The 26,146-nt window shown below is 39.7% G+C and overlaps 1 protein-coding gene across 7 annotated transcripts in view; it reads right to left on the bottom strand.

Moving 5' to 3' along the window:
- Window positions 1-1,593: 1,593 nt before the first annotated feature.
- Phldb2 (pleckstrin homology like domain family B member 2) overlaps window positions 1,594-26,146 on the bottom strand; it is a 214,867-nt gene continuing 190,314 nt past the window's right edge. For 6 of the 7 annotated variants that reach the window (XM_028785211.1, XM_028785210.1, XM_028785215.1 and 3 more), the window contains 8 exons: window positions 23,892-24,032; window positions 22,382-22,481; window positions 14,733-14,937; window positions 9,710-9,800; window positions 8,681-8,827; window positions 6,243-6,462; window positions 4,105-4,190; window positions 1,594-3,320 (listed from right to left, as the gene is read on the bottom strand). In XM_028785211.1, the coding sequence (XP_028641044.1) occupies window positions 3,180-3,320; window positions 4,105-4,190; window positions 6,243-6,462; window positions 8,681-8,827; window positions 9,710-9,800; window positions 14,733-14,937; window positions 22,382-22,481; window positions 23,892-24,032 (1,131 nt within the window). In that variant the 3' untranslated portion in view covers window positions 1,594-3,179. Of the gene's footprint in view, window positions 3,321-4,104; window positions 4,191-6,242; window positions 6,463-8,680; window positions 8,828-9,709; window positions 9,801-14,732; window positions 14,938-22,381; window positions 22,482-23,891; window positions 24,033-25,937; window positions 26,121-26,146 lie in introns of all 7 variants that reach the window. The other variant, XM_028785217.1, reaches the window with a different exon arrangement.

Genomic DNA, 26,146 nt, shown 5'->3' with positions numbered 1-26,146 from the left:
TCTACCTTGTCTTTCCTCAGTGATGAACAGTTACCAGTAAGCCAAATAAACTCTTTCCTCCATTAAGTTGCCTTTGGTCATGCCATTTATCACAAGGACAGAAGCAAATTTAGACACCATCATTTTAGAGATTTGGGAACAGTCGTTGGTGCCAAAGATAAAAGCAAAGAGGAGGCTCAGTGAGACAGGCAGGTCTTCGGAGTCTTGAGAACATGAAATGTTAGAGCACGCTGGAGAAGCTAGATGGAGAAAGACAGAATAGACCTTTTCCTTGAGAGCTGCTGTGTCTTTCATACAGGAAGCATGTGGCCAAATCTGATTGAATAGGTCAATTTGCTTCTAGCACTAGCAAGTCTTTGTTTTGTTTTTAAATCAGTTTGATTTAGTGCCACTTTTCTGTGCCCTGTTCCTAAGGTAACTAACATCCTCTTTTCCTGAAAATAATAGAGAACATTAAGGAACACATCACAACAGTGTGACCTGTTTAGTTACAAAACTCCCAGTGACTGTGGACAGCTTTGAAACCTCATTAAGAGAGTTTGTTACTGCATGAGGTAGCCAGAAACCCACTTGGATATGCTAAAACAAGATGCCTCACAAATCCGAAGAAAAGCCTTCTCTTCTGCCTGCCAGTAAAACTTCCTCGCTACCTCTGCCTCTGTCACTGTCACTCAAGTCATTGGTATGATTCATGGCCAGTGGGAGAGTTTTCACAGTCCCATAGAGACAGCCACTTTCAGGATGCACTACAGCAAATGTGACATAATTTTGCCTGTTCTTCACCAGGGCGGATAGATATGCAGAGGACTGACTCACAAAGGGGATGACCTCCGGTGACTGCTACCTCACTCTTTGTACAGCGGACATGTGTACTTGTAGCTCTTTGGTAATTGCAAATATTGTTAGCCTCCATCCCTGTCTTACTCTATTTTTGAGGATCTCCTTGTGATATTTTATCTACTTTATATGTAGCAGCATTTTAAAAATCATGGAACTTACCACAATGAAGAAAATATTGTATATACACACAGAAAAGGGGTAGCTCATGGATTACTTTCTCAGTTCACACTTACCAGCAAGACAAATCCGGAATCTAGGTGACTTTGTGCACTGTCAAAATGCTTTCTGTGACAGTAATGGACTTGAAGTAGGACGGGTTGTTTCCTGTAAGGGCATTTTGAGGCACTGTTCCCTGCATCAGCATACAAAAGGAAAAGAAGTTTTGTTTTTGTTTTTTTGATGGTAGCATCTCATTCTGAGAAACAGAAAGAGGTGCCCACCAAATGAGGCCTCAGAGTTTCCTTTGCATGACAGCATCTTCTCTTCCAGGCAGGGTATCCTTTGAAGACCTCAGTGGTAACTAATTTATACAAAAATATAAGAATAATGGGTAATGTTTTCCAGTGTTCACCTCATTTTGTCAATAATAGCAATGTAGCCAGAGATGCTTCCAATTATTTTAGTTTATGAATTTCCAATCATAATGTCAGCACATACCGATCTTTATATAGAGTCTACCACTCACTGTTGCTGATTAATTCACTCTCTGTTAGGTTAAGATAGCTGATTGCCCAAAGAAAGAGAGAGAGTGTGTTTCAAATGTGAATAAGGTCAACACTTTAATCCAAACTCCATACATTTAACACACATACATATCTAAAAGATTAATGACATGCAAATTGATTAGAACACCCTTAGAATCCTATGAAGAAAGTACAGTACAGATAAATTGTATCTTTATATCAAGCAACCGAATCTTAACAATTGCATTTTAATGTTTAAGATCATTAACATTGAAGGGGAACCTCTGCAAAACTCACAGACCAAAAAACAACAACAACAACAAAAAAAACCCTCCTACAGTCATGATCTTTTTCCCTCATTATTCAAGTAAAACCTTGCATTATCCAGTTGCAAAAAATCCTATTATTGGTAACATGTTTGGTAACATGTATACAGGTATAAAAGTACACTGTAAGTTTTATTTTATTTTTTTTTTTAAATTGTACCCATGTGACAATTTTATGGACACATTTCTAAACACTGTTTTCTACTTCTATCCATTTGGCATGTTTTAGGAAATAATTTGTTCATACTTACAAACACAGAACACACACACACACACACACAAATGGCACAGGAAACATGATTATAAAAGTGACTTGCCCGAAGTCATTGCATTCAACAAACATTAGCTCTAAAAACAAAGGCTATTTGTAAAGACACGTGGAAAAAAAGATAGAGCATAGCGAATGTTAATTTGAATTTTGGTTGTCTTTTGAAAAAAGCTATTTCAATTGCTCAGAATTTCAGTGAAACAGAGATGGTTTCATAGTGATGCCACTCGAGGGTGCAGATAATATGTTTGCTTCATAAGCAAGAGGAATCCAGCAGTCTGGAGGAAACTTGCTGCTGGTTGCATTCATTCTCAGCTCCAGGAATGGACAAATCTTCAACAGAACAAGATCCCTCCACTAAATATTCTCCTTGATTCAAACTGCCTGATGTTGCAGAGGTCTGTTGTCTGAGATGGCCTTTTCTTAAAACACGAAGTTTTTTTGTTTTTTATTTTTTAAAGAAAGTGGTTTATTATATAGGCACAGTAGCTTGTTGGGGGGTAGATACTACAGAGTTAACATCAAAATTCCATTTTAAAGATGATTTAGGTAGCAACACTGATGTGAAACAGGAGTCAAGCCAAGTCTTTGGTTTGGGTGCAGTATTTAAAAACTAAGGCAAAGTGTCTAAAACCTGTTGCCTTCTAAGTCATTATTTGTCTACTTGTATAAAATTCTACTCCCTACAGAGAAGGCAGGTGATCACCAAGGGCAATAAGCTGGGTGCTAAAATAATCTTGAATTTCTAAGTACATATTTACAGACATTGTGTAAACTGTTCAGTTCATTTAACCAACATCAGCTGATAAAAAATAGTGTGCATCTAAGTGATGCTTTTATCAAAATAGTGTTTCGGGTTTTTTTGGTTTTTTGTTGTAGGTGCTCCAGTTCTATCACTGTGAGCCCTGCTTCCTTTTGTATGAAAGGCTCCCCAGTATAAAAAGAGTTCTGAGTGCACACAGCTAAAGGGATGTTAAGCCTTTCCATCTGAGACTGGATATGGCTTCATTCTTGTAAGAGACTATTGCAGTCTTCCCTGAAGTGGACCACGGACAAAGTTCACTACAACAGGAAGTGGGTATATCCTTCTGCTCCAGTCACTATGACATCCATCCAGATGCGCATGGCCTCCGGGGAAGGGGCCACCATGTAATAGATTCTGTCGTGGGTCTTGACGCTGAAGGTGAGCAATGGATTAGGACTCTGGAATTCAAAACAAGAAGAGAATGTCAAAAAACACTTTGAAAGTTGAACATTAACACAGACATCTGAAGGTTCTTTTGCTTTAAAAATTGCTGGTGACAGAAATTTATAAAGGTCTCACTTATGCTACCCTACAATAGTACACTCGACCTTGTATACCGTCCCCAGGATGGACCATCTTTTGGGCCTTTAGACACACAATTTCATGCAGAGCTCATGGATTCACCGACTAGTTGGTAAGGCATAAGTTCTGATTGATAGGAGACACTCAATGAATAGCTGTGGTTATTATTGGCCTTTTAAAGGTCCAGATAAGTTATGACTTGCCTTCCTAATTATATAGTAAGTAGTTCCTTTCAAAATGCTTGTAGAACAGCTTTTCAGCATCTCCAAAATAGTTATCACCAGAAGTCTTCTTACTTCACCATGACTCTACCATGAAAACCAACCAGTCACTCAATACACTTTCAGTTTGAAATTGCAGCATTGCTCTGCACAAATTTATCCATATTGTGAGAACACAAGCTCTAGGTCACTTTTCCCCTAACTTAGTAACATATTCAAATCACAGCATTTAACCAGGCATAGTTGCACATGCTCATAACACCAACTACCCAGGAGGCCGGGAGTATTGCAAGTTCAAAGCCAGTCTGGACAACATAGTGAGACCTTTTCTCAAAAACAGACCATGAAAGGGGGCTGAGAATAAAATAGTTACATGGAGTGTAAAGGGTCCTAGGTGCCAAAAAAAAAAGTTTCAGAAACATAGGAAATTGATACTTACCTTATTAGCATTCTTGAGGTGATCATAATACACTTCTTCAATGGCTTGAAAGTATATCACTCCTTTTAATTTAGCCTCATGCTTATCTGCAAAGACAGTTGAGTGTTAAGAACTTTATTACCACTGATGAGTGGGCAAACACATAAGGATTGATGATCCTTATTAAAATATTTGCTTAGCATTTAAATGACCTCAGATGACCTAGGGTTAGTGTAATAACCCAGACTCCAATGGACATGCCAATCCTATAGTCACACAGAGGGCTCAGGTTAAACTCAGTGGGTCATAAGACAAACAGACATGAGTGTGGAAAGAAGCTTGGTAGAGGATAAAGAGGCTAACAGGGGTTGGGAGGAGATAAGAAAGGGTGAGTGCAGGAGTGATCAGGATACCTCTTATCAATATAAGAAACTGCCAAAGAATATGTTCAATGTTTTATATATTTTTAATTAACTAATTAATTAATTTTGAGATTGGATCTCTTTATAAAGCCATGGCAGTTCTAGAACTCATTATGTAGACCGGGCTAGCCTCAAGCACACAGGCCTGATGACAGACAACTGTGAACAGGGCCAAACTGGCAGCATCCACCCAAGGCTATTCCGCTGCTCAGTCACTTCTGATGTGAATGCAAGAACTGGAGGCATGTCCTTCTCATCAGTTTTGGTATCAGGATCCTGAATATGCCAAAGTTTTGTATTTAAAATAAAATTGAAAATCAGCCACTGAAAGTTTCAGTTTAGCAACAGCCTTTGGATGCGTTAGAGGGAGGGAGGTTCTGGAAAGCTGGTAAGATTCCCTGAACCATACACCTGACTGATGGACAGTGAAATCAGGCTCACAGATGAGAGAAACATGGAGTAACAAGATGCTCTCTCTTCTAAGTGTTTTAATCTTTTCTGTTGGAACATTCTGAGTGAGGCTGTCTATAAAGACTAACATGCTACACAAATGTGTTTATGTGTTGGACGATACGTGTTTATGTCCATGGATGATAGACTAGATTTCTTATGAAGCAGGTATCTTTCCTATTGCACTGAAGGTTGCTACTGTAGACCTTTATTAGAGACACTGGATAAGAAACCAGACCCTGGGGCTGGAGAGATGGCTCAATGGTACTGGCTCTTCTTCCAGAGGACCTTGGTTCAATTCCCAGAACCCATATTGGTGTAATACCACCCTTCCTTAGCAGCAGAAGAGACTTGGACTACACTAATGCTTATAATATGTACATTTCACATTTGATGCATGTGTAAATAAGATGCTAACTCATTTCTTTATTTTGTTGTTTGGAGACAGGGTCTCTCACTATGTAGCATAGCCCAGGCTGGTCTCAGACTCATTGCTCGTCTGTTTTCATCCTTGAGTGAGGAGACTGCAGCTGTGTACCACTGTGCCTCACCCAAGAGGCATTTAAGTAAGTGCTCCAGTCACATTGTGTATTCATAAGATTCAGTAGAATGCATTTCCCACAGTTAAGCATTTAAGAATCTCAAAGTCTGTTCAATACTTAATGAATGCTTGCTTATTCCCTAGTTTGCTGATGTGTTATGCTCTCTACTCTTGAAAGATCAAGACTAACTTACAAACCACAGTTTGACAACTGGGAACTAGGGCTACTTGGTTATGTGTAATTTAAATAGGTCAAATGTAAAAGAAAACAAACAACATATTAATGGCTTTGTGGTTTAAAGGGCAGTAATTTAATGTAAAACTGTATTCCATTTAATACATATTTGAACTTTAGTTTATTTCAGAAATAGAATGAATTGATTCATACTTTTGAAAGTTGCATGATTGCTGTTTGTAAAAAGTGAAATTCATATCATATTCAACTATATAATGTGAATATAAAGTAATATATGACTATCAAGTTATCATTGCCCTTACTTATTTTACACATCAGCCCCTTTCTTTATCTCTGTGTTTCTGTTTCTATTTCTTGTTTTTCTTTTTTTTTTCTTTCTGAGATAGGATCTCACCATGTTGTCTAGGTTAGTTGCAAACTGGTAGGTTCAAATGATCCTCCTGCTTCAGCCTCCCAAATTGTCAAGGTTCAGATAATGAGTTTCAATTTCCTTTTATTTTTTTTTAACAGATTTGAATATATCACTTCAATTTGTTCTTCTATCATTTACCTGCATAATAAGAAAATGTTCGTTTATTCCGGTCAAAAACAAACCAGCGTTTTTTCCACGTTTTAATTTTTCCACCCATTTTGATGAGGTATCCTCGGCAGGTCTTCTCTGTGATTGACACGTGAAAACAGGTGTCTATATTGTGGCCTGCAGTCTCCACGTGACTCCGCAAGTCGAAGTCTTCCTTCCGGACAGGCAGATAGCGAGTCAGGGGACGAGCCTGGAAGAATGCAAAGCACATTTTGTCTATATTGTGAAACTCTTTCTTTCTTTTTTTAAAAAAAATCCCCCAAATTGCATTATGTTAGATGCAGGAAGGGCAGAGCCGAAGCTTTAAAATGCAAAGTAATTACAAGGTAACAAGACACTTATCCTCTGGAAACTATAGAACAGGTAGTTCTTAAGTAGGATGCCACATTAGAGAAGGCATGGCTAAAGGTCGGCCTGTTGATTCTACTCCTTGAGAAGGGCAGCTGTGAGAACGAAAAGCCCTCTCAAATGCAACACTAAGGAAGTCAGCCAGTAAACCATGCAGGGAATGAGGCATGCTGCCACCCAGCTGCTCCTTGCAGACCAGGATTCTCCCCAGGAAACTGTCCTCTTCTCTCATGGTAACACAACAGTTTTCCTAAGGTAATCTGGACAGACTAATTAGACAGACATTGTTTGATAGGTACAAGCCCCAAAAGATCCCCCAGGGTTAAAAATGTCAGCGTATCTATTTAAGGCAGAGATGCACGCTTTGAAAAGAGAAGCTGAAATAAACAGACAGGTAGAATCAATGCTAGACCTAACGTGGGGAGCAGAGGTGCACACGTCTTGTTTTATTAATGATGAGGACCAAGGTTAAGGTCATCCGGGAAGCACAGACTACCATGAGTGCTGCTTCAAAATTCTGTCTCTGTCTCTGTCACTCTGTCTCTCTCTGTCTCTGTCTCTCTCTCTCTCTCTCTCTCTCTCTCTCTCTCATTCTGTTAAATAATTCCACGCTTTTGCCCTCAGGAAATGATCTAATCACATTGTTGGAGGAAAAGCTTATAATCAAGATTAAAATAGAATTCTGCCCTTTGCTTTGGCTTTAGATATTAAACATGCATGGATGGCCTTCACCACCAATCAGAGTTTAGCAGAGGTCAGGATCCATTTCAGTTTCCAATTTTCCTCAGTATTTTGCCTTCACTGCAAGGCAGCTGCTATAGACTTACGAATGCCCCTCCACACATACAGCTTTGAAGACAGTGGCTAGTTGCTGTCCAATAGTCAGCAACTGGAGACGGTGGGGGAAATGATGCTCTGCCTTAGAGTCTGCCAACTTCTATAAAAACTGGTGTGAGCTTTTCATGATGTAGTATTTTTAATATCTTCATTCTCAGAAAACATGCACAATATAAACAACTATAATGGAAAGGATAGGGATTCAAATCTATGATGATCAAGAAAGAAAGTTAAACCGGACAAAGGGTTTTCATCAATTTAGTTGAGTTTTGTTATTGAAGAAACATGTATTACAGATTGGTATAGGAAAGGGGACACATGTGGTTAGAAAAAGGAAAAAAATACTACCAGTATATTAAGAAACTGGGCTGGTATGATTTAAATTTATCCTGTTTTGGAAAGTTCCCTTTTAGAGATTGCCTCCTTCTTCCCCTCATCAACACTTTTAGTTTGGAATATATGTATGTGTGTGTATACATATATACAGAGTATATATAGATGATAACTTGAAATATATATATATATATATATATATATATATATATATATATATATGTGCATATATGTTTACAGATATAATGTATATATATTACAAACTATCTATACATATATATGTGTACATATATTCTAAAGTATCATCTCTCAATATATATTATGTACATAGTCTTAAAAACATTTTAATTAGACATTTTTACCTTTTGTGTGTGTGTGTGTGTGTGTGTGTGTGTAAATGTGCAACTGAGTGCAGTACCAGAAGAGTCCAGGAAAAGGCATAGACTCTGTGGAGCTGAAGTTATAGGTACAGACAGTTGTGAGTTGCCAGATCTGAGTGCTAGCTGGGAACAAAATTCCAGTACTCTGGAAGAGCAGCAAGTGCTCTTAACTGCTAGGCCATCTACCTGGATCGCTGTGTGTGTTTTTAATGATCACTGCAATGCCCCTTTTCAAAGCTAGATAAAACATATTCATTCTCCTTTAAATGTCCGTCCCAGAGAATGGGTAGAAATCTCTCTTTCCCTCCAGCATTTAAGTAGAACATATGAATCACATGTGAGTGGAGCAAAGTTCTGCTCTGCTAGGGTAGTTCCATGGCAGTTTCCTAGAAACATCTTTTCCTTAACCGGTGTGCCAAACACTAGGTATTCCAAGACAGAAGTAAAGTCTTCTACAAAATGACCACCAGGGGGCAACCTACACTTACGCATCCACACGGATCGACCAACCTGTGCCCTTTGTTTCTCTCTTATTTTGACTTCTTTTTCTATTAACTTCTGCCTCTGGCTGGTTTCTTCTTGCAGTCGTTTTTCCAGGATTTCCCGACGTCTTTTTTCTTCTTCTAGAGCTCGTTTTCTGGCTTCCATTTCCCGTTCCTAATTATCATTATATAGAACCATAATTATTTTAAATTGTGGCAATTATACTTGAAGGGATCAAGAAATAAATACCCCAAGTCTCTTTAAACAACTTTCATCGCGTATTCTGGTTTCTTAAAATACATAGCCTCTGCATAGCTCCCAGAGTCATCTAATGTATTAGCTAATCAACCAACAATGGAATATTAGTCTTCAGAGAAAATTTGGCTTGTGACTACAGCCAGCCATTTTGTTCTTCCTTTTTCAAATGTCATGTGTCACAAGCCATGAAGCTTAGGCTGTTTTCTGGAAGACTCTCCTGGGTGAAGGCTTCCGGTTCAGTCCGGTCCTTCCAACTCCTGTTATTGCTGTGCAGTTTCCTGGCTGAGGGCCACAGAGGAAGTTTTGTCGGAAGTTGGAAAAGGAAAGGAGGTGCCCTCAGGGCAGGATGCAAAGGCGTTTAGGGGGGAGTCCCAAGGAAGTTCTTCTGATTCTGACCTGAAATAGACTCACAATGCCTTGGGGGTTTTGGATATCACAATAGCATGGGCAGCATGAGTTGGGAAGGACAGGAGAATGCATGAAGAAATATCATTCTTCCCTATTCCTTCAACAAACAAAAAAATCCAACTGGCCATCGCAGGTGGAGGGGAGGCCGTAGAGAGCATCCATTCAGTCTGTGTGAGACACAGGAATAGGCCTGAAGTTACAGGGCACAGAAGTGCAGTAAAGGACCTTGGACGTCACCTATTAGCACATTTCCTTTTGGGACAAGAAAAGAGGCCAAGCAGCTCCCAAGGTCACAGCACTCAGTAAGGCCCCTGAAAGATGGCTGCTGGCAAGGGCAGGGCCCCTTCCCCCACGTCCATCACAGCTCCTAGAAGGAGCTGACCATCTTACCCTGGACTCGAGCAGCCGTGTCTTCTCCGCATGCGCCTGTTTCAAGAGTCTCTCCATTTCTTCTATTCTGGCTATATTGGATGTGCTGGCACTGAAGTGAAGAAAAAGCCTTTTAAGAATATTTGCTGAGGGAAAGGAGTTGGGGAGGATGAATGGGATCAAAATACATTGTGTGCATGTGTGAAATTCTCAAAGAATTAATAAAAAATATATTAAAAACACATATCGTTCACCTGATCAGACTCACACATGGAAGTTACAAGTCACAATCAAATCAATCTGTCTCTCTCTCTGTCTCTGTCTCTGTCTCTGTCTCTCTCTCTCTCTCTCTCTCTCTCTCACACACACACACACACACACACACACACACTAGGGTCAAGTTATATGTCACACTCAAGCATGTATAATTTGAAATATATTCCTCATGAGTCATTTGATCTTTTGGGGGCCAATCAACTCATCTCTGAAAATCATAGCTGACTCAGTATTTATCTCAGTGTAGAAGTCAAAAAGGGGCATTTGAGACAAGGGCAGTGTAAGCCGGTTAGAAACAGGTAAGGCAAAGGTAAGTCTTACAAAGCCGGTGTCCAAGTGCAGCCATCGATCTAACACTAACAGCTACACGAGCCTGCCCTTCAGTCACTGCCTCTCAAATAGTCACTGCACTCTACATAAATGATGCCTGACATCTGAAATCCCTGTCTTCAGTTGGGCAGTCTGTCCCTTTACATGTGTGAGCATTTGACTTTTTAAATGATAGCAATGTAGAAGTGACTTGTGTAGTTGCACTGAGTAAGTGGTGATCAGTTTGTTCAAACTCTCACCTGTCATATTAGCGCTAAAACTGCACAAAGAATTCAAGAGCTTCAAAAACAGAAGTTCATCTTGGAAAAGACATCACACCAACTATGAAGGGAAACCAAAACCAAAAGCAAAATGAGTGGGAGCTAAAAGAACACTCAGGGTCTAGGCCAGAGGTCATGTACCCTGATGTCTCAGTCTCTAGAGCCCTGCTATGTCCGGTCCAGTGTGCCTGCTCCCTCAAGTACCTACCTTGTTTCTAGGTGGACTTGAAAATGGCCAGGTTTGTATCCCCATAACACAGAGTCCAGCCAAGGGGGCACATTCATAGAAAATGCATAAAAATAGGTGCAAAAGTAAATATTTGGAGTCCTTTGGGTTATTAGAGTATATCATGTAAAACATGACTAAGTAATATATGTACATGGACACTTGTGTATGTGTGTACATATGTTCATGTGGGGTAGATCTGTGTGCACATGTGTGTAGTAGCCAGAGGATGACTTTGGGTGTTGTTCTTCAGAAACCCTCTACTTTAATTAGTTAAATCCCAGGGATCTGTCTATGCCTCTCCCGTACATGGACTGCAAGCCTATGTCACCATAGCTGGCATTGTATGTATGTATGAATGTATGTATGTATGAATGAATGTATGTAAGTATGTATGAATGTATTATGTATGTATGTATGTATGTATGTATGTATTTAAACTGGCTCTAGGGATTGAACTCACATCTTAATGGCCTGTGCCACCATGCCTATATGTATCCATCTTTCTACTTATTATTTATTTAAACTGGTTCCAGGGCTCGAACTCAGATCCTAACGCTAGTGTGGCAAGTACATTACGGACTGAGTTCTCTGCCTAGCCCTGTATGAACACTTTTGAGACAGAGTCTCACTACATTGCCCAGCTGGCCTAGAACTCACTATCCTCTTACCTCTACCTGAGACACCACACTCAGCCTCCTCAACTGCTTTTGGCAGAATCAAACCTAAGATGCCTCACATCTAGGCCTAAGAGTGCTTGTGAAGACAGGAAGGACTACAGTAACACAGCACACGGCTCTTCTGGGAACTGTCAGTCCCACCAGAAGCAGATGTGAGAGAGGGAGCTGCCTAAGGGATACGAGGATCTTACAAGCCTAACTCCGTGCACTGTGTGTGGGGGTCAAGTAGCAGAAACAGAACACAATGATGTGTTTTTTCCTTCTTTTTTTCTTCTTCTATTCTTTCCATTAGCTGTTGGGCAAAATACAAAAGCATAAGTTGTATTCTTTTCATAGTAAGAATTCATGGAAAAAAACCCTTTTTTATGCGTAAAGTCTTTGTTGCTTTTATTGACAGTATTCAACTTCATAGACGAAAAGGGAACGAACTTCACTGATCCAACTGAGAAAGCTGAGGACATTATATGGCTGTGGACCACACAACAGCACACATATACAGCTTATGTCTCAACTAAATCACAGCTCTTAAAAACCCCTGAATTAAAATAATAGGACTTTTGGCCTATAGATGAATGGTATAGCACTTGCCTGGGCTACTTGAAGCTGTTGGTTCTATTCCTAGTCTGTCTGACTGTCTGTCTGTCTGTCTCTCCTCTCTCTCTCTCTCTCTCTCTCTCTCTCTCTCTCTCTCTCTCTCTCACACACACACACACACACACACACACACACACACACACACACAGACACAGACACCTACACACAGGAGAAACAAACTCACCACCGTCCACTCCACTTGTCACATTTTATATAATTTATATTTATTTAGATTTTTATTATTTAGTGGTTTTGTTTGTTTACTTGTCTTTCATTCCCATCTTCATTGAGTATGTATCTGACAAGTGAACATATTTATGGTATACAATGTGATACTATAACATGTATGTGCACTATAAAATGATTACCAAACCCAAGCTTGTTAACATGTCCATCACTGTACATAGTTTTGGGTTGTGTGTGTGTCTTGTGAGACACACCTGTCCCTTAGATCTCTATACAATGTTACTATGGAGTTGTCATTCCAGGTAAGTCATTGTGCACAGTCATCATTATTGTCCATAGATGTTTGACCCAGGGCTGATCCTATAGTGCTGGCCATCGTTGGTAAGGACTGCTCGTGGTCAGATATCACTAAGCATTTATTCCCAATGTCAAAAAATTGAAAAAGTAGAACATGTCAACAAAAAGTAGAATTTGAAGTGAAAAAGAGATAATTAAGAATTTTACTTTTGTGCCACTAACTACCTTAAAAAGTGCATTTTATGGACTAGAGGGATGGCTCAGTGGTTACATGTTTCTTTTGCCTCTCCAGAGGACCTGGGTTCAATTTCCAACACGCATGAGACACCTGTCTATAACTGTAATTAACTATGTATACATCTGTCAGTGAATCTTGGATATCTGATGCCCTCTTTGGGCCTCCACAGGTGCCAGGCACCCACACAATGCAGACATGTATGCAGGCAAAACACTTATATTCATAAAATAAATAAATCTAAAGAGAAAACTATTTTTAAAAGCATATTAATACTAAGGTAAACTTGTATGCCTTCTTATGTTGTAAAGTACCATGATGAAGTCTAGCACATGGGAAACACAGAATATTTAGAACGTGTGTTATAAGGAAGTGCCTTCTTCAAGACTGACTTGAAACTAGTACAGAGAACAAGCAAGAACTAAAACAACTTTTGTTGTTGTTGTTTTGCTGTGCTGAAGTCTTTTTAAACTATGCATTAAAATACCCCCAAATTATAAGTCTATTCAGTAAGTAATTCCATCCTGAAATTCTAGTGACACAAACTTGGCTTTGTGGTTTATTATGTCACCAAACGCCATTTGTAGAGCGATAGAATTACTGAGTTGTGGACACATTCGCCTTCACTTTTTTGTTGAAACATCGTTTTTTAGGACAACCAGAAAATGACTGGAGCTGGCACTGGCTTTGCTATTTCAGCATTGTTATTTACACTGTCACTATACACAAGGGCCAAAACAAACAAACAAACAAACAAACAAACAAACAAAAAACGGGTCTTGGCTACACAGAAATGAAAGGGGTTCAGAGGTAGTTGGCGGGATAAAAGATTAATGGAGGGCTGGAGAGATGGCGTAGCAGTTAAGAGCACTGACTCAGAGGTTCTGAGTATCATCCCCAGCGACCACATGGTGGCTCTCAACCATCTATAATGGGATCTGATGCCCTCTTCTGGTATGCATGAAGAGAGAGACAGTGTATACATAACATAAATAAATCTTTTAAAAAAGGAAAAGATTAGTGGAGTAAATGTGATCAAAATATATTATATATACATGCATAAACACACACACGTATTCAGAGAATACAATTTAAAACATTTGACCCATAATTTAGAAAAAAGCATGTTTTAAGTCTTAGAAAATAAGGGCAAAATCTACAAAGATCTCATTCTGCTTAAATTCTAGAGCTCCCTTGTGTGAGAATATTCTGGAAGCCTCTTATAATGACTCCTGTTCTCACTCTTGCTTTTTTCCGGAATTCCAGAACCCTGACTCTGTGCTCATACTGTGAAAAAATGTTAAGAATTAACTTTATAGGTATGCTGGGGGTCTTCATTCTGGAATGCTGAAAGAAGAGGGACAGATGTGTCTGGGCCTGCAATGCTGGACCTGGGTTTCACTCTACCCAGTCACCCGGGCACTTGTGGTCAAGGCTTTAGCAAAGGGTAATTACCACCACTAATTTATAATGTAGATGTGTTTGCTCCTGAGTTCATAGTGGTGCTTTTGCTTGTCTCAAAATGTAAAGACAAGTGTGAGTGCCTAAATCCTTGTACACATTTTAATATACAAAATAACTAATGCTTTTTCTCTACCAAAGTAAAGGGCCAAAAAAGCTTTTGAAATTCTGTGTTTTTGATGACCATTGCCTTATTATTAATAATAATAAAAAAGAAGAAATGGAATTTGGGCTTTACCAATAGAGATAACTTGAGTCTTGAAGCACAATGTAAATCAGAAACCAAACATAAAGAACTTGAAGTGAGAAAGTCGACCATATCATCTATGGCCAGCAAAAATCATATGATGAGAGGGTATGACTTCCCAGGGTCCCCATGATTCCCAGGCCCTTCTGCATTATAGATTTTATATCAGAAATTTGGGGTTATAATATGCATTATATCTCAAACTGATGAGTTTATGTTTGAAACCATAAAGTGATTTTCACCAAGTCTTACCTAGATATATTGTCTGGCGAACAGGCAGAGATGCTGGTCTCCATGCTATCAGAGCTGTCCAGGCTCAGTGTGTCATAGGCCTGGTCCTTGTAGCTGCGATCTGGGTAATGGAAACTATTCAAGTAGACGTTTGACTCAGATGCTGTGCGGCTGTAAAATTCAGGTTTCTGTCTTTGTCCTTCACTCATCTGTTGGTGATTATAACCTAAGGAGAAATCCATAAATATGTAAATATGTCTCATTTATCAAGCTCAGAATCTCCCAAATCTATGGACTCAAGCCAGCAATGAGAAACATCTGTACATGAAATCTGGACACTGGTCTCACATATTCTGAAGTCGGGAAGATCAAAGAAACCATGTCATGCTCAGCGTGAGCAAGACATTGAAAGAAGTGGTCATGTGAGGGATCCTATCTGTCAGTGGGATCACTTGGCACCTCTTAAATCTCATCCTTACAGCTCAGCATAGCTGAGAATATCACATCAGCACACTAAAGGACATGCACATACACTTACACACATTCCGCAGGTACCAGAAGCACAATTAAAGGCTCTGAATCCTCTAGAAATAGGTTTAAGTGAAGGCAATATGATCCCTAGTGCCATGCCAGTGTTACAGGGCAGTCACCACTCTTGACAGCATTCAGATATCAGAACATTCACAAAACAGCAAGTGAATTTGGGATTGAGAAATGTGTATTTCATCGTATCTGTGATAGTTTCATCTGGTTCAGATGCAAGCTGCATATGTCTTTTTTATAGTCTTTATCTCTGTCTTTCTCCTCCTCCAATGTCTCTTGTCTGCCAGTTACTTATTTAAAATATTCAGGGTCAACAATCCTTCCCATAGCTTGCCCCCTTCTCCTTGTCATGGTGCAAACTTTGTCTTTTTCACTTCCACAGTCAGCCCTGGGATAGCTGCTGCTAACTATTTGAAAGTGTGCGTATCAATAGCATCGAAAGCACCATCAATGAAAAGTGCTTTCTTCTCCTTGTACTCTGATAGTTGGTGTATGACGTCATCGCCTTACCCTGAGTTACTGCTCTAGCTACCTTTGAGCATTAAAAACCGTATTGTCTTCTTTTCAGTTCTCTGTCATATGTACACAGGAAGCAGGGATGAAAGTGAAAAAGCCCAAGTTCATCAAAATGATTTCCCATAGTTTATAGTCTTTTTTTTTCCTGATAAGAGAAAAAAAATCTACTTTTCATTAACCCAGGGAGTTAATCATCAACCTATCAACAGTTTACAAGCAGACCACTTAAATATGTCATCTTTTCTTTGAAGCTACTTTTCAATGAGGGATTTAGTGAAGGGAAAAAATGGTCTAAAGGAGACAAAAAGACAAAAAACAACAACAACAACAAAACCTTAAAACAAAACACCTTCCATAGCTGCTGACTTAACATTGATTTAGAGACAGGAACCTCATCCATGATGCCTTAGCAAAGCAGCCTACCCAAAGGCTCTAAAAAATGAGGAGAAACAGGCATATTTTTCAGGCCCTTTGAATTTTGTGTGGTTTTGGAATTGTGAAAATGTGCTATTCAGACTAATGGATCTCTAGGAAAATAAGCATCCCTCACACAATGACCGTTATAGGTGACAGACACACTTGTAGTAAAGCCACATGTTATAGAGTAGGGAAAGACACAGAGCACAGAGGCACACCGTGAGACCAGACAGAACTTCTGTTCCAGCAGTGATCCATGCACACAGTGTCACATGAAGCCAGGCACTCCAAAGGTACAGCTCATGACACTTTGAAAAGAAAGGCAAGAAAGCCATCACTCAGGTATTTACCTTTTACATTTGGGCTTTTGGGTTTATTAATTGTTCCTTTTACATCATTTCCAGATATTCATTAGGAATGGAAGGGAAAATGACAAGAGAAATTATTTGAAAAGGCTACACACAATTATTTCCTCATGGCTTTTAGACAATGATGAAGCATGAGAAGCCTTCACATTGGCTAGCAGCTCTGTGTAAGACTTGTCCTCACCCCAACATGAAACAAAACAAAACACCTTGAAAGATATCTGTGCAACTGAGATCATATGAGAGTTACAGCCCTAGCTGTGTTTTCTACCTCAACCCCTCTCCTCCCTTCCTCCAAGGAGATTTCTTCAGTGAGGAAAAGGCAGTCCCAAGGAGGAGGAAGAAGTAACACCTTCTAGGGACAGCAAGAAGAAAAGCTCACTCTCTCAAACAACTGGATGGCTTGCTTCTCCAATCTTCCAGAGTTCGGAGGTTTGGTTTGTTTTCTTAAGAAATATCACAGACTAAAAAGATAAATTTATACCTTCTAGTGAGAGAGTCAGAAAACTGAAAAGCTCAAAGCTTTCAGATATGCGTACAAGGAACAGGTACTCCACAGTGTGAAGTGTAAAGGCCCTGTGCCTTGTGGACCTCTCAGCTCCCCAGACCAAGTCAATATTTGATGAGCTTTACTCTGCACCAAGGGCCTCTCTAGGTCATTCCAAAAGCAAAATAAGGATCTTAAATGTCTCCAGCAGCTTAAAGGACAAACCCTGTGGACTGTGTGCCCAGTTCCAATGCAGCATTTTCATTTCCAGGGTGAACAGGACATTCACTGTATTGAGCTGCTCAACACCACCAACTGGCAAGAGTTTTCTGTTACAAATGTCAATCTGAGATGGCTGTTGTCTGCTGAACAAGTTAAAAAAAGAATTCTCCTTCGGTTATAAATAAGGGCATATCCACGGTACGGTGGTGTGTACCTGTAATCCTGGCACTCATGAGGTAGAAGGAGGATTGCTGTAAGTTTCAAGTCACCCTGGGATGCCCAATAGGACTTTTTTTTTTTGACAAAGGAAATAAGCAAGTCAATAGATAAGGGTACAGCTCTCTGCCTTGTAATCTTAGAATTGCACCTGAGTGAGCTGGTTCAGGGGTTTGAGCTCAGATCTGACTGTCCAAAGGCATCAGTACTTCCTATAGAGGAAAGCCATAGCAGAACAGAGCTTAAGAGAGTGTGGGTGGAAGTCTCAGAAACTGCTGAGTAAAAACACCTAGTGGAGCAGTCTCGAAGTGGAAGCCAGGTCCTATTCACTGCAGACTCTGGCTTAGTTACTATGAAGACATCACAAAACTGTCAATGAGTAAATTCACTGTTCATCTATTAACTCCAACTCCCCAAGTGGTCAAGTGAAGCAGAAATGAGTCTATTTTGGAGGATGGAACCAAGGAACTAACTGGGTAACTAGAGACATTCTCAACCCAAGTCCCCTTGGTTTTGTTACTTTTTTAAATTATGTAGCAAGAACAATATTCCGTGGAATGAAAAGAAGATGACATAATATAAATAGATGTTCCTGAAAGGTCTAAAGGTTTCTAAGGTCTAGAAAGCAAGATCCCATGTCTGGGCTTGTTTCATAGCATAGAATGTACCAGGAGACAACCAACTCAGCCCTCTTCCTTGCCAAGGAAAGCTTTAGAACGGACTACAACTCCCAGTAAGTTTTCCTAATTTTAATGGCAGTATCAATATATTCTGGCTTATTGGTGCCCCAAGTTCTCTTGTTAATTAACCACACAAGAGATGCAGTTTTCCCAACATATTTCACATATGTATGATATATCTTTAATAGCAATCTGTACCTTAACAAGGAAGGTGGGATGATTTAAGATTATAATTAGAGCTTAAGATAAAAGGGATCGAGACCCTGATAATGCACTCGTCACAGCTCACCTGCTGAAGAGTTCATTCTTCCTAACGCCAGTCCACAGCCAGAAGAATGGATAAGACAAAGGAAAGGGGAGAGAGGCAGAGAAAGGGGAAAGGTAAAAGGTCAGAAAGGCTGACACGGGGATGGGAAAGCATCCACCCAACATGCACTCTTTGACACGTTAGTAATAACACCAGATGAACATGAATGATGTCACACTTTACTTCCAATCTAAGCATAGAAAGACAAGCTAAAGATTTTTTAAAAGACTCACAATACATGCATAGTTAGTAAAAAAGATTTATTACAAAAGAAAAAAGAAAAATACCTTACACAAATATTGGTCAAACAGAAAATAATAATGATAATACTAATAAAAACCAACATTATATCTATAAAATCAATTTTTGTATTCAAGTGGCAGTAGCAAATAGTATTTAAGAACTCAGGGTAGTATTTTCTATTCAAAGGGCTGGAGAGGTGACTCAGTGGTTAAGAATGCTGGCTGGCTGTTCTTCCAGAGGACCTGGGTTCAATTCCTAAACCCCACATGGCTGCCCATAACCTTTTGTTACTTCAGCTCCAGGAGGTATAATGCCCTCTTCTGGTCTCCGTGGGTACCAGGCATATATGTGGTGCTTAAGAATACATGCAAGCAAAATGCTCATATACATAAATATAATTAGATGCACAGCCCATGAAACTTTATAACAAGTTCTTTCCCATGCTATGCATTCCTACTTAAGCACAGCAATAGCCTTCTTATGTATTCAAGGCAGGTGTTTATACTTTTCTTAACTCTCCAAAGACGTTCTTACCAAATGAGCATAAGTGAAAGAAATAACATTGGAGTTTCCTAAATCCTTCTGGTCTGTCATGTGCTTTATTTATGTCCACCTAGCCTTATGAAAAGAAACATCCTGCTACGCACTGAGCCTACATAGTTTGCCAACTCTTCTCTTTACGTGGCTCCTGAGCCCACAAATCAACACTGTCACAGTATCAGTATTTCCTGAATGGTCTGAACTTGTTATAAAAGCTCAAACAAGAAGAGCCATGCAGCTGCCGTTGAAGGAACAGAAGCCACCACAAGCATTGTGTCCCTTTAAAAAATGTACAGCATTTTTTTTTCTCTATTGGATAGAAGGAACAATCTGACTAAAAGTACACCATTGTAGACTTTAAAATCAGAGAAGGTCATAAAAATGACTTGACAATGACCTTTAGATATTTGCTGGAAACAAAAACACCACACAGGGAGGTTGTCATACCTTTCTTGGACTTTCCTGCATTTAACAAAAGAAACAAAAGGATAAAGATTTCATTCAACCTAAAGCTTACAAAGGGCAGTTGACAAGCTATATATAAAAAAGCCATGACCACTGCAACTTCCGGAGCCCAGGTCCTCAGCTCTTGCCTTTGGACCCAGCTCCTTTCAGTGTGCTGTGGCTCCCAGTGTCAGTGCTATGGAAACAGTGCTGACTGAAGAAGTCTCACAATACTTACACCATCATCCTTGACGTTTCCATTATGAACAGCAGCAAAACAATGGTGCACTTTAGTTAATCGTGTACAGAAAAGGTAAACAAGGAAGTCTACCACATTTGATATAATGAAAGTGTATGATATATGAACCTGCACAGGCTGCAGTTTTAACCACATTTGCTACTTTAATGACATAAACAAGTGCTGCTGAAACAATTCTAAATGAATACACAGTTCACTCACTCCTGGTCTCTGTGAGGTGCCCATATGGGCTCTGCATAACCTGCCAATTCTACCATCTGTTGTGGCATGAAGAAATATCATCCCTGGCCATTCCTCCCCTGGGTAGGGAGCAGAAAGCCCAAAGCTATAGTCTTGACAGTGCACCAAAGCCATGCCAATGGAGAATAAGAACACAAAGACAAAACTGTAGACTTCTTAGAGTCCACATCCATAATATGACCTCAGTGACTTGGCTTAGATTCACTTTAGAAAACAAACTCAAGGTTTCCTGTTATTTAAAGGGAATGCAGTTTAGACAAATAAGCCAGAGGTTCCCTAGTCTCATCTTCTCTTAAGAACCCTGCTGCCAGTACTGTTAGCAACAATCAGCTTCATGGATGTACGCATTTGGTACAAAGCTTAGCTCTCCTTGCTCTCTGGTTTAAGACAACGCTTTGAGTACGGGGAATAGTCATTTGGGATCGCTCTTTCCTTTCTTCAATGTTCCACCTTTCCCTAAATCATTGTAATTCAGAAAGTTCATCAATATGCAGGATGGAAAGTTCATAAAATGCAGGAAGGTCTCAGTTGCATGGCCAATCTAAACTTGGATGCCTTCCAGCAGAGAGGGATATACATTTTAAAGGAAGCCTACTAATATTACAAAAAATGGTACAACCGAAAATAGAATTGACTTTCAAGTTAACAGAAATGAGTGACAGCCAATATAGACTTTTATTGTAACTACTAAAAAATATTTTATGTTTAAAAACATTATAGTAAATAAAGCAGAGAAGTCTAATCAAATGTATTTTATTTAAATATTACAAATATATATCTCAAATGAATGCTATAACTTGCCTTAACTTTTTTTGTTATCTAGTTCAGGCTAGTCTTGAACTCCTGAACCCTCTTGCCTTCTCTCCCCCTTCCCAAATATAGAGCATATATCATCTAGCCCACCTTCTCTAACTCCTTTTATTTTTAATTTTTTTTGAGACAAGGTCTCACTGTGCAAGCTGACCTCAAATTTGTGATTCCCCCTGCCTCTCTCTACCGCCTGAGTGCTAGAAATACAGCTGTTTACTACCTATACAAAAGAAAATTAATGTCTGGTTCATTAATTTTTTAAATCACTTCTAATACTGATTTAAAAACCTCAACTTTATCCCATTAATTTGTCACACACATATTGTCAACCTATACATACATGTACATGCACATATAGTGTATACACAAATGTATGTATACATACATGCATACATGGATACATACACATATATGTATACACACAGTGATTATATCCTAGTACATTAAGCAGAGAGCACTATCATTCATAATTCAATTTATATTTGTGAAAAAGGGCAAGATTTCAAACTATCATTTCATGAATGTGTTTGATGGTCAAATGTCTACCAGTTTTTCCCTTTACATCTCAGACATGCCTCCACCATTGTGTTCAACATTTTATTAAAATCATCTGTTACGTGTCTCCATCTTTTCTCACTCAACTGCAAGAATTTCAAAGTTAAAAACCAAGTCATTCATTTACCTTCTTGGTATCTAGTACAAATCTGCTAAAAAAATTAAACCAATCAAAGTTGTTGATATAAACTACTGTACTAACAATAGAAACTTTATTTCCATAAGAGTTTTGCTTCTGGAATCACATTGTAGTAACTTCTTTCAGTCTCCATTAAAGACCATTTTATAGCTCTATTGTTCATGTAATATGTTCTTTCAAAGAAAACACACCAAGAGTCAAGGTCCACCTGAAACCTAAATACACAGTAGACGAGCTCAAGTTTACAATTCTAAGGCTCAAAGAAATTTTCTCCTGGGCCCATTAACAATGTCAACTCATTGGCTTCAGTTCAGGGGTCACTTTTATAGTGTGTCGGCCACAGGACAGTCTTGGTCAAGTGCCTGGAAATTTCTCAGCATCTCTGTGGCCTCTCTTTGCTTTCTATCACATGCGAAGGTTAGTAATTCTCTCAAGGCCTTTATACTGAATTTATAAAGTGTAACAGGCATGTTTACAATGTACCAGCAATATGTGCAAACAGGAGAGTGGTGTTACCTTAGTACAAGAATGATGTCACCCACATCCTTCTCCCAAAGGAAAGATACTAATAGTAAAATTTAGGACATGAGTTGATCTTCCCTCCAATGCCCCCAACTTTGTTCTCATTGCCTCTCACTGGGGAATTCTCATGCTTAGTAGAAGATCATGAGATTAAAGGATACCTACCTCTGAGCATCCTCCGCGACTCAGAGTCCTTGGTCATGGTTGCCAGTGAGTGAGGGAGCACACTCCCACAGCTATTGCTCTGCCCCAGAGGGAGGTGAGCCTGAGAGAGGCAGGAGGAAATATTTCAGGCAAGGTAAACTACATATCAAATGGTACTTAAGAACATGGTTGTACTCTTATTCTCAAAGCTCCTATAGAAGGACAAAGGATAGAGACAGCTGCTCTTATGTTCCATTTCATTTTTGATGCCAAGTGATAAAAGCTAGTTACTCACCGTCTCTCTCAAGAAGCTCTGCTGCAATCTCAGTATCGCAGCACTTCCTCTGATAGCAACAATTCCAAAAGACAAAACAGGTAGAGGAAGACACTGTCCACAGTCTTGTGAGAGTGACGGGAAGCTCCCCATGCGTAATGTGCAGAGGGCAGGTGCACAAACAGGAATGCATGCACACCATGCAAAAACACAGGGACAAGCTACCCATGCCCAAACGCTCCAGTTGCTCTCTACCCCTAGCTATGCTGAAACCCAGTAAGAGCCATTCTTTATAGCATGCTTCATTCATTTGCTTATTTGCTTTTTTAGATAAGGTCTTGCTATATAGGCTTCAAACTCATACTGACTCTCCTATTTCAGCCTCCCAAGTGCTGGAATTACATATGTGCGCTGTCATGACAAGCTCACATTCTTTTTATATAGCTTTCTATATATCTTTCGTGTAAATCAAGTCCACTTAAAACGTCAACTTGTAAAATAGGTTATAATATAGTTACTCTAATTATGTATAAGAGAAGGGCCTAAAGTTAAGTAGTCTACCCCACTAAAAACTTCCCTTCCATCTCTCTGTCTCTGTCTCTGTCTCTGTCTCTGTCTCTCTCTCTCTCTCTCTGTCTCTGTCTCTGTCTCTCTCTGTCTCTCCCCATTTCTACAACAATCCCCTGAGTGAGCATGCCAACAGAGAATACACTTGTCAGGTCACTGGGGCTCATAATTCTGAGTGTCTAGTTTCCAGATCTAGTTGAGAGATCTTGAGTTGTCACTTAACTTCCTCTGCTTCAGTTTATCCACATGTACAACTACAGTAGTGATGGGTACATAAGCACATTTATCCCATAGCATTGGTAGGTTCACAAAGGGCTAACTAAACCTGGCGTCATGCATATAGACACCACCCAGTAACTATTCAATGCTGTTATTTCTAGAGCTCAGATGGTATGTTCTTTGTTATCTCTAAATAGGGGTATTTAGAGGGCCAGAGGGCATCTGTCATATGAGTGAAGAGTACCCACCAACTGTACTGTGGTAGCAGAAAATACATACTTTATCCCAGACTTTGTAATTCCAAATATCCTCTTACTGGGACAGAAGAAGCAACTGAGTCATGATATCTGTCCAGCAAGCAAATGCAACAGCCCAGCACTCAGTCTCCTTGCATTTCCAAGGCTTTCCTTTTGTTGGTGACTACAACAAGATGTTCCGGAAAGAGAAGGCCATGGCTCTTTTGAGTCCTACCTTCGGGGTCGTGCTCCTCCCCATTGTGGCACTGCTGAAGTGTGGGGACAGGGAAGGGGTGGTTTTCTTTCGAGGCAGAGTGTCACTCAGGTAGAGGCCTTCTTTGTGCTGTTTTTTCCTTTCTTCCAGGCTTCTGAAGTGCTTTAAATGCAAATGCAAAGTGGAACAGCAAAGCTTGACTGATCTACATGTCACTGACACAACCGAAGAAGCAATGCACCCACAACGGAGCTTTGGAAGCAGAGTTCTGACCCTTCCTCTACACTAACAGCTCATCTTGGTGTCCACGTTCAGATTACAGCTGGCATTTGATGTGACTGCTCAATAGCGGCCATTATTTATTTCTGCTCCATAATATTTTTCTTTAAGAAAATCACTTTTTTTCTCCCATAGTGCTGTTTAAAAATTGCCACACTGCTTGGCTTTGCTGTGATGGTCCCACTGTATGGTTGTATGAACAGCCAGTGGCCAAAGCAAGCCAGCAATTCCCTACTCTCTACACCTAAGTGTTCTGTCTAGTGGCATAAACCCCAGTGAGGGGGACAAGAAGTAGGAAATGAAAGAGGAAGAAGAGAACAGGAAATAACAGGAAAGTTGTTATAAACTAGTAACCCCACGTATCATGTAGTACTCCAAACCCATATTCGGTTTTCACAAATACCATCCCTCTAAGTTATTTCCATTTTAAAAATCTCATGGCCAAAGAGATACCATAGTCATCTCTTGCTGTTAAATGCTCCAATAGACTACATTTTTTTGTTTCATTGAGATTTCTAAGGCTAGATTTTTGCCATCTGAAAATATCCAAATTTTGCTTGGGTTCTCTAAACTCATGATGTCTTTAACAGCAAAATGACTTCATAATAAAGTCTCCTTTGGTTAGATTGCTTTAATGCTAATCTCTGGCTTTTGAAATATATAGGAACTAATGTATGCCAGGGACCGCACATGTTTGCACCTTAACTTTATAATGGTATATTTCCAGTGGCTAGTGTTTATCAGGAGCTTTTTATTTGGCGGGTTTTATAATCCAAGTTGATGATTTCATTCAGATCTTATAGTAATTCTGTGAGGTTGGTTTTCTCACTCTCCCTTTTACAGGGGAGGATTCTGGGATACAGAGACATTCAGTAAGCTTGCCCAAGGTCTTGCAGCTAGAAAGTGGTAGAGCTGGAACTCATGGCCAAGAAATCTACATCCCCATAATAGAACCTCACACTTTGGATGATTAGCTGCTGATTTCAGTTAGAAAATGTCATCGGAATACTTCTTTGTTTCCACCGGGACCAAATGGCGTAAGTTCCTAAACTTGATTTTCAGAATTCAATAAATTATGTAACAAACACCATCGGAAATTGTCACTACTGAGCATAAAGCAACAGGCTTGAAAATGGGTTGTTCTGCCACCAAGGGTATTGTCTGTCCTGAATGCAGTTGCTAATGAGATTCATACCACATTAAAACAAAAGGTATGAAGTGCTTTCATTCTCCAAGGTCATCTGTTGTCTACATCAGCTATTTGATTCTACCCTTTCCTAGGCTCCTTCTTCCATCAGCCCAGGTGGCAGTAGCAGGAGACACCAGCTTTTTATAAAGATGTCAAGTCTAAGATGGAGATCACTCCTTTCCACAGGAGCAGGTAAAGGATGAAGGGAAACTTGTAAAGTACTTAGCAATTTTGGATATGGCGCTGGAATGACACCTAGCATTACGGGGTCAACAATGTAGAATACAATGTGTTGTCGTCACAACTTTTTACACTGTAGTTTTTTGAAAGTACTTGACAGCATATTGAGAAAGATGTGAGACATGCCATACTATTTTGTTAAATTGGAGCTGAAAATCAGAGGTATAAACTATATCAAAACTTTATTAATCCTAGAACGCTTAGGCCACACTAAATGTCCTTAAGAATAAAGCAAGCAAGAAAAATGCTTTGCAACTTGCCCTTCTTTAAAAAAAAAAAAGAATCAGCTTTGGAAAAGATGAAGAGATGGCACATAAATGACCATGAGACCCCCATGGTCTGTCCACCTTTCTAGTTACCTGCTGCTCCTGTGGCTGCTGCCTTCTGTGTTTCTTAGCTGGTAGAGGAGGAGGTGTGTCATTTAAAGGGAAAGGATCAACAGACATAGCCATGACTTCAGGCCAAGCGGCTGACGAAGGTTCAGTGACAGAAGGAGAGAGGGTGGAAGGAGACATAAATCCAGAATAGACAGCTGATCGGTGCTTTAGAGGAAGAGAAGAGGTACACA

The sequence above is a fragment of the Grammomys surdaster genome, unplaced genomic scaffold (genome assembly GCF_004785775.1).
Source record: "Grammomys surdaster isolate TR1022 unplaced genomic scaffold, NIH_TR_1.0 125167, whole genome shotgun sequence".
Taxonomy (NCBI): domain Eukaryota; kingdom Metazoa; phylum Chordata; class Mammalia; order Rodentia; family Muridae; genus Grammomys; species Grammomys surdaster.
The sequence above is the reverse complement of the archived record's forward strand: the minus strand, read 5'-3'. Positions and strand labels throughout refer to the sequence as shown.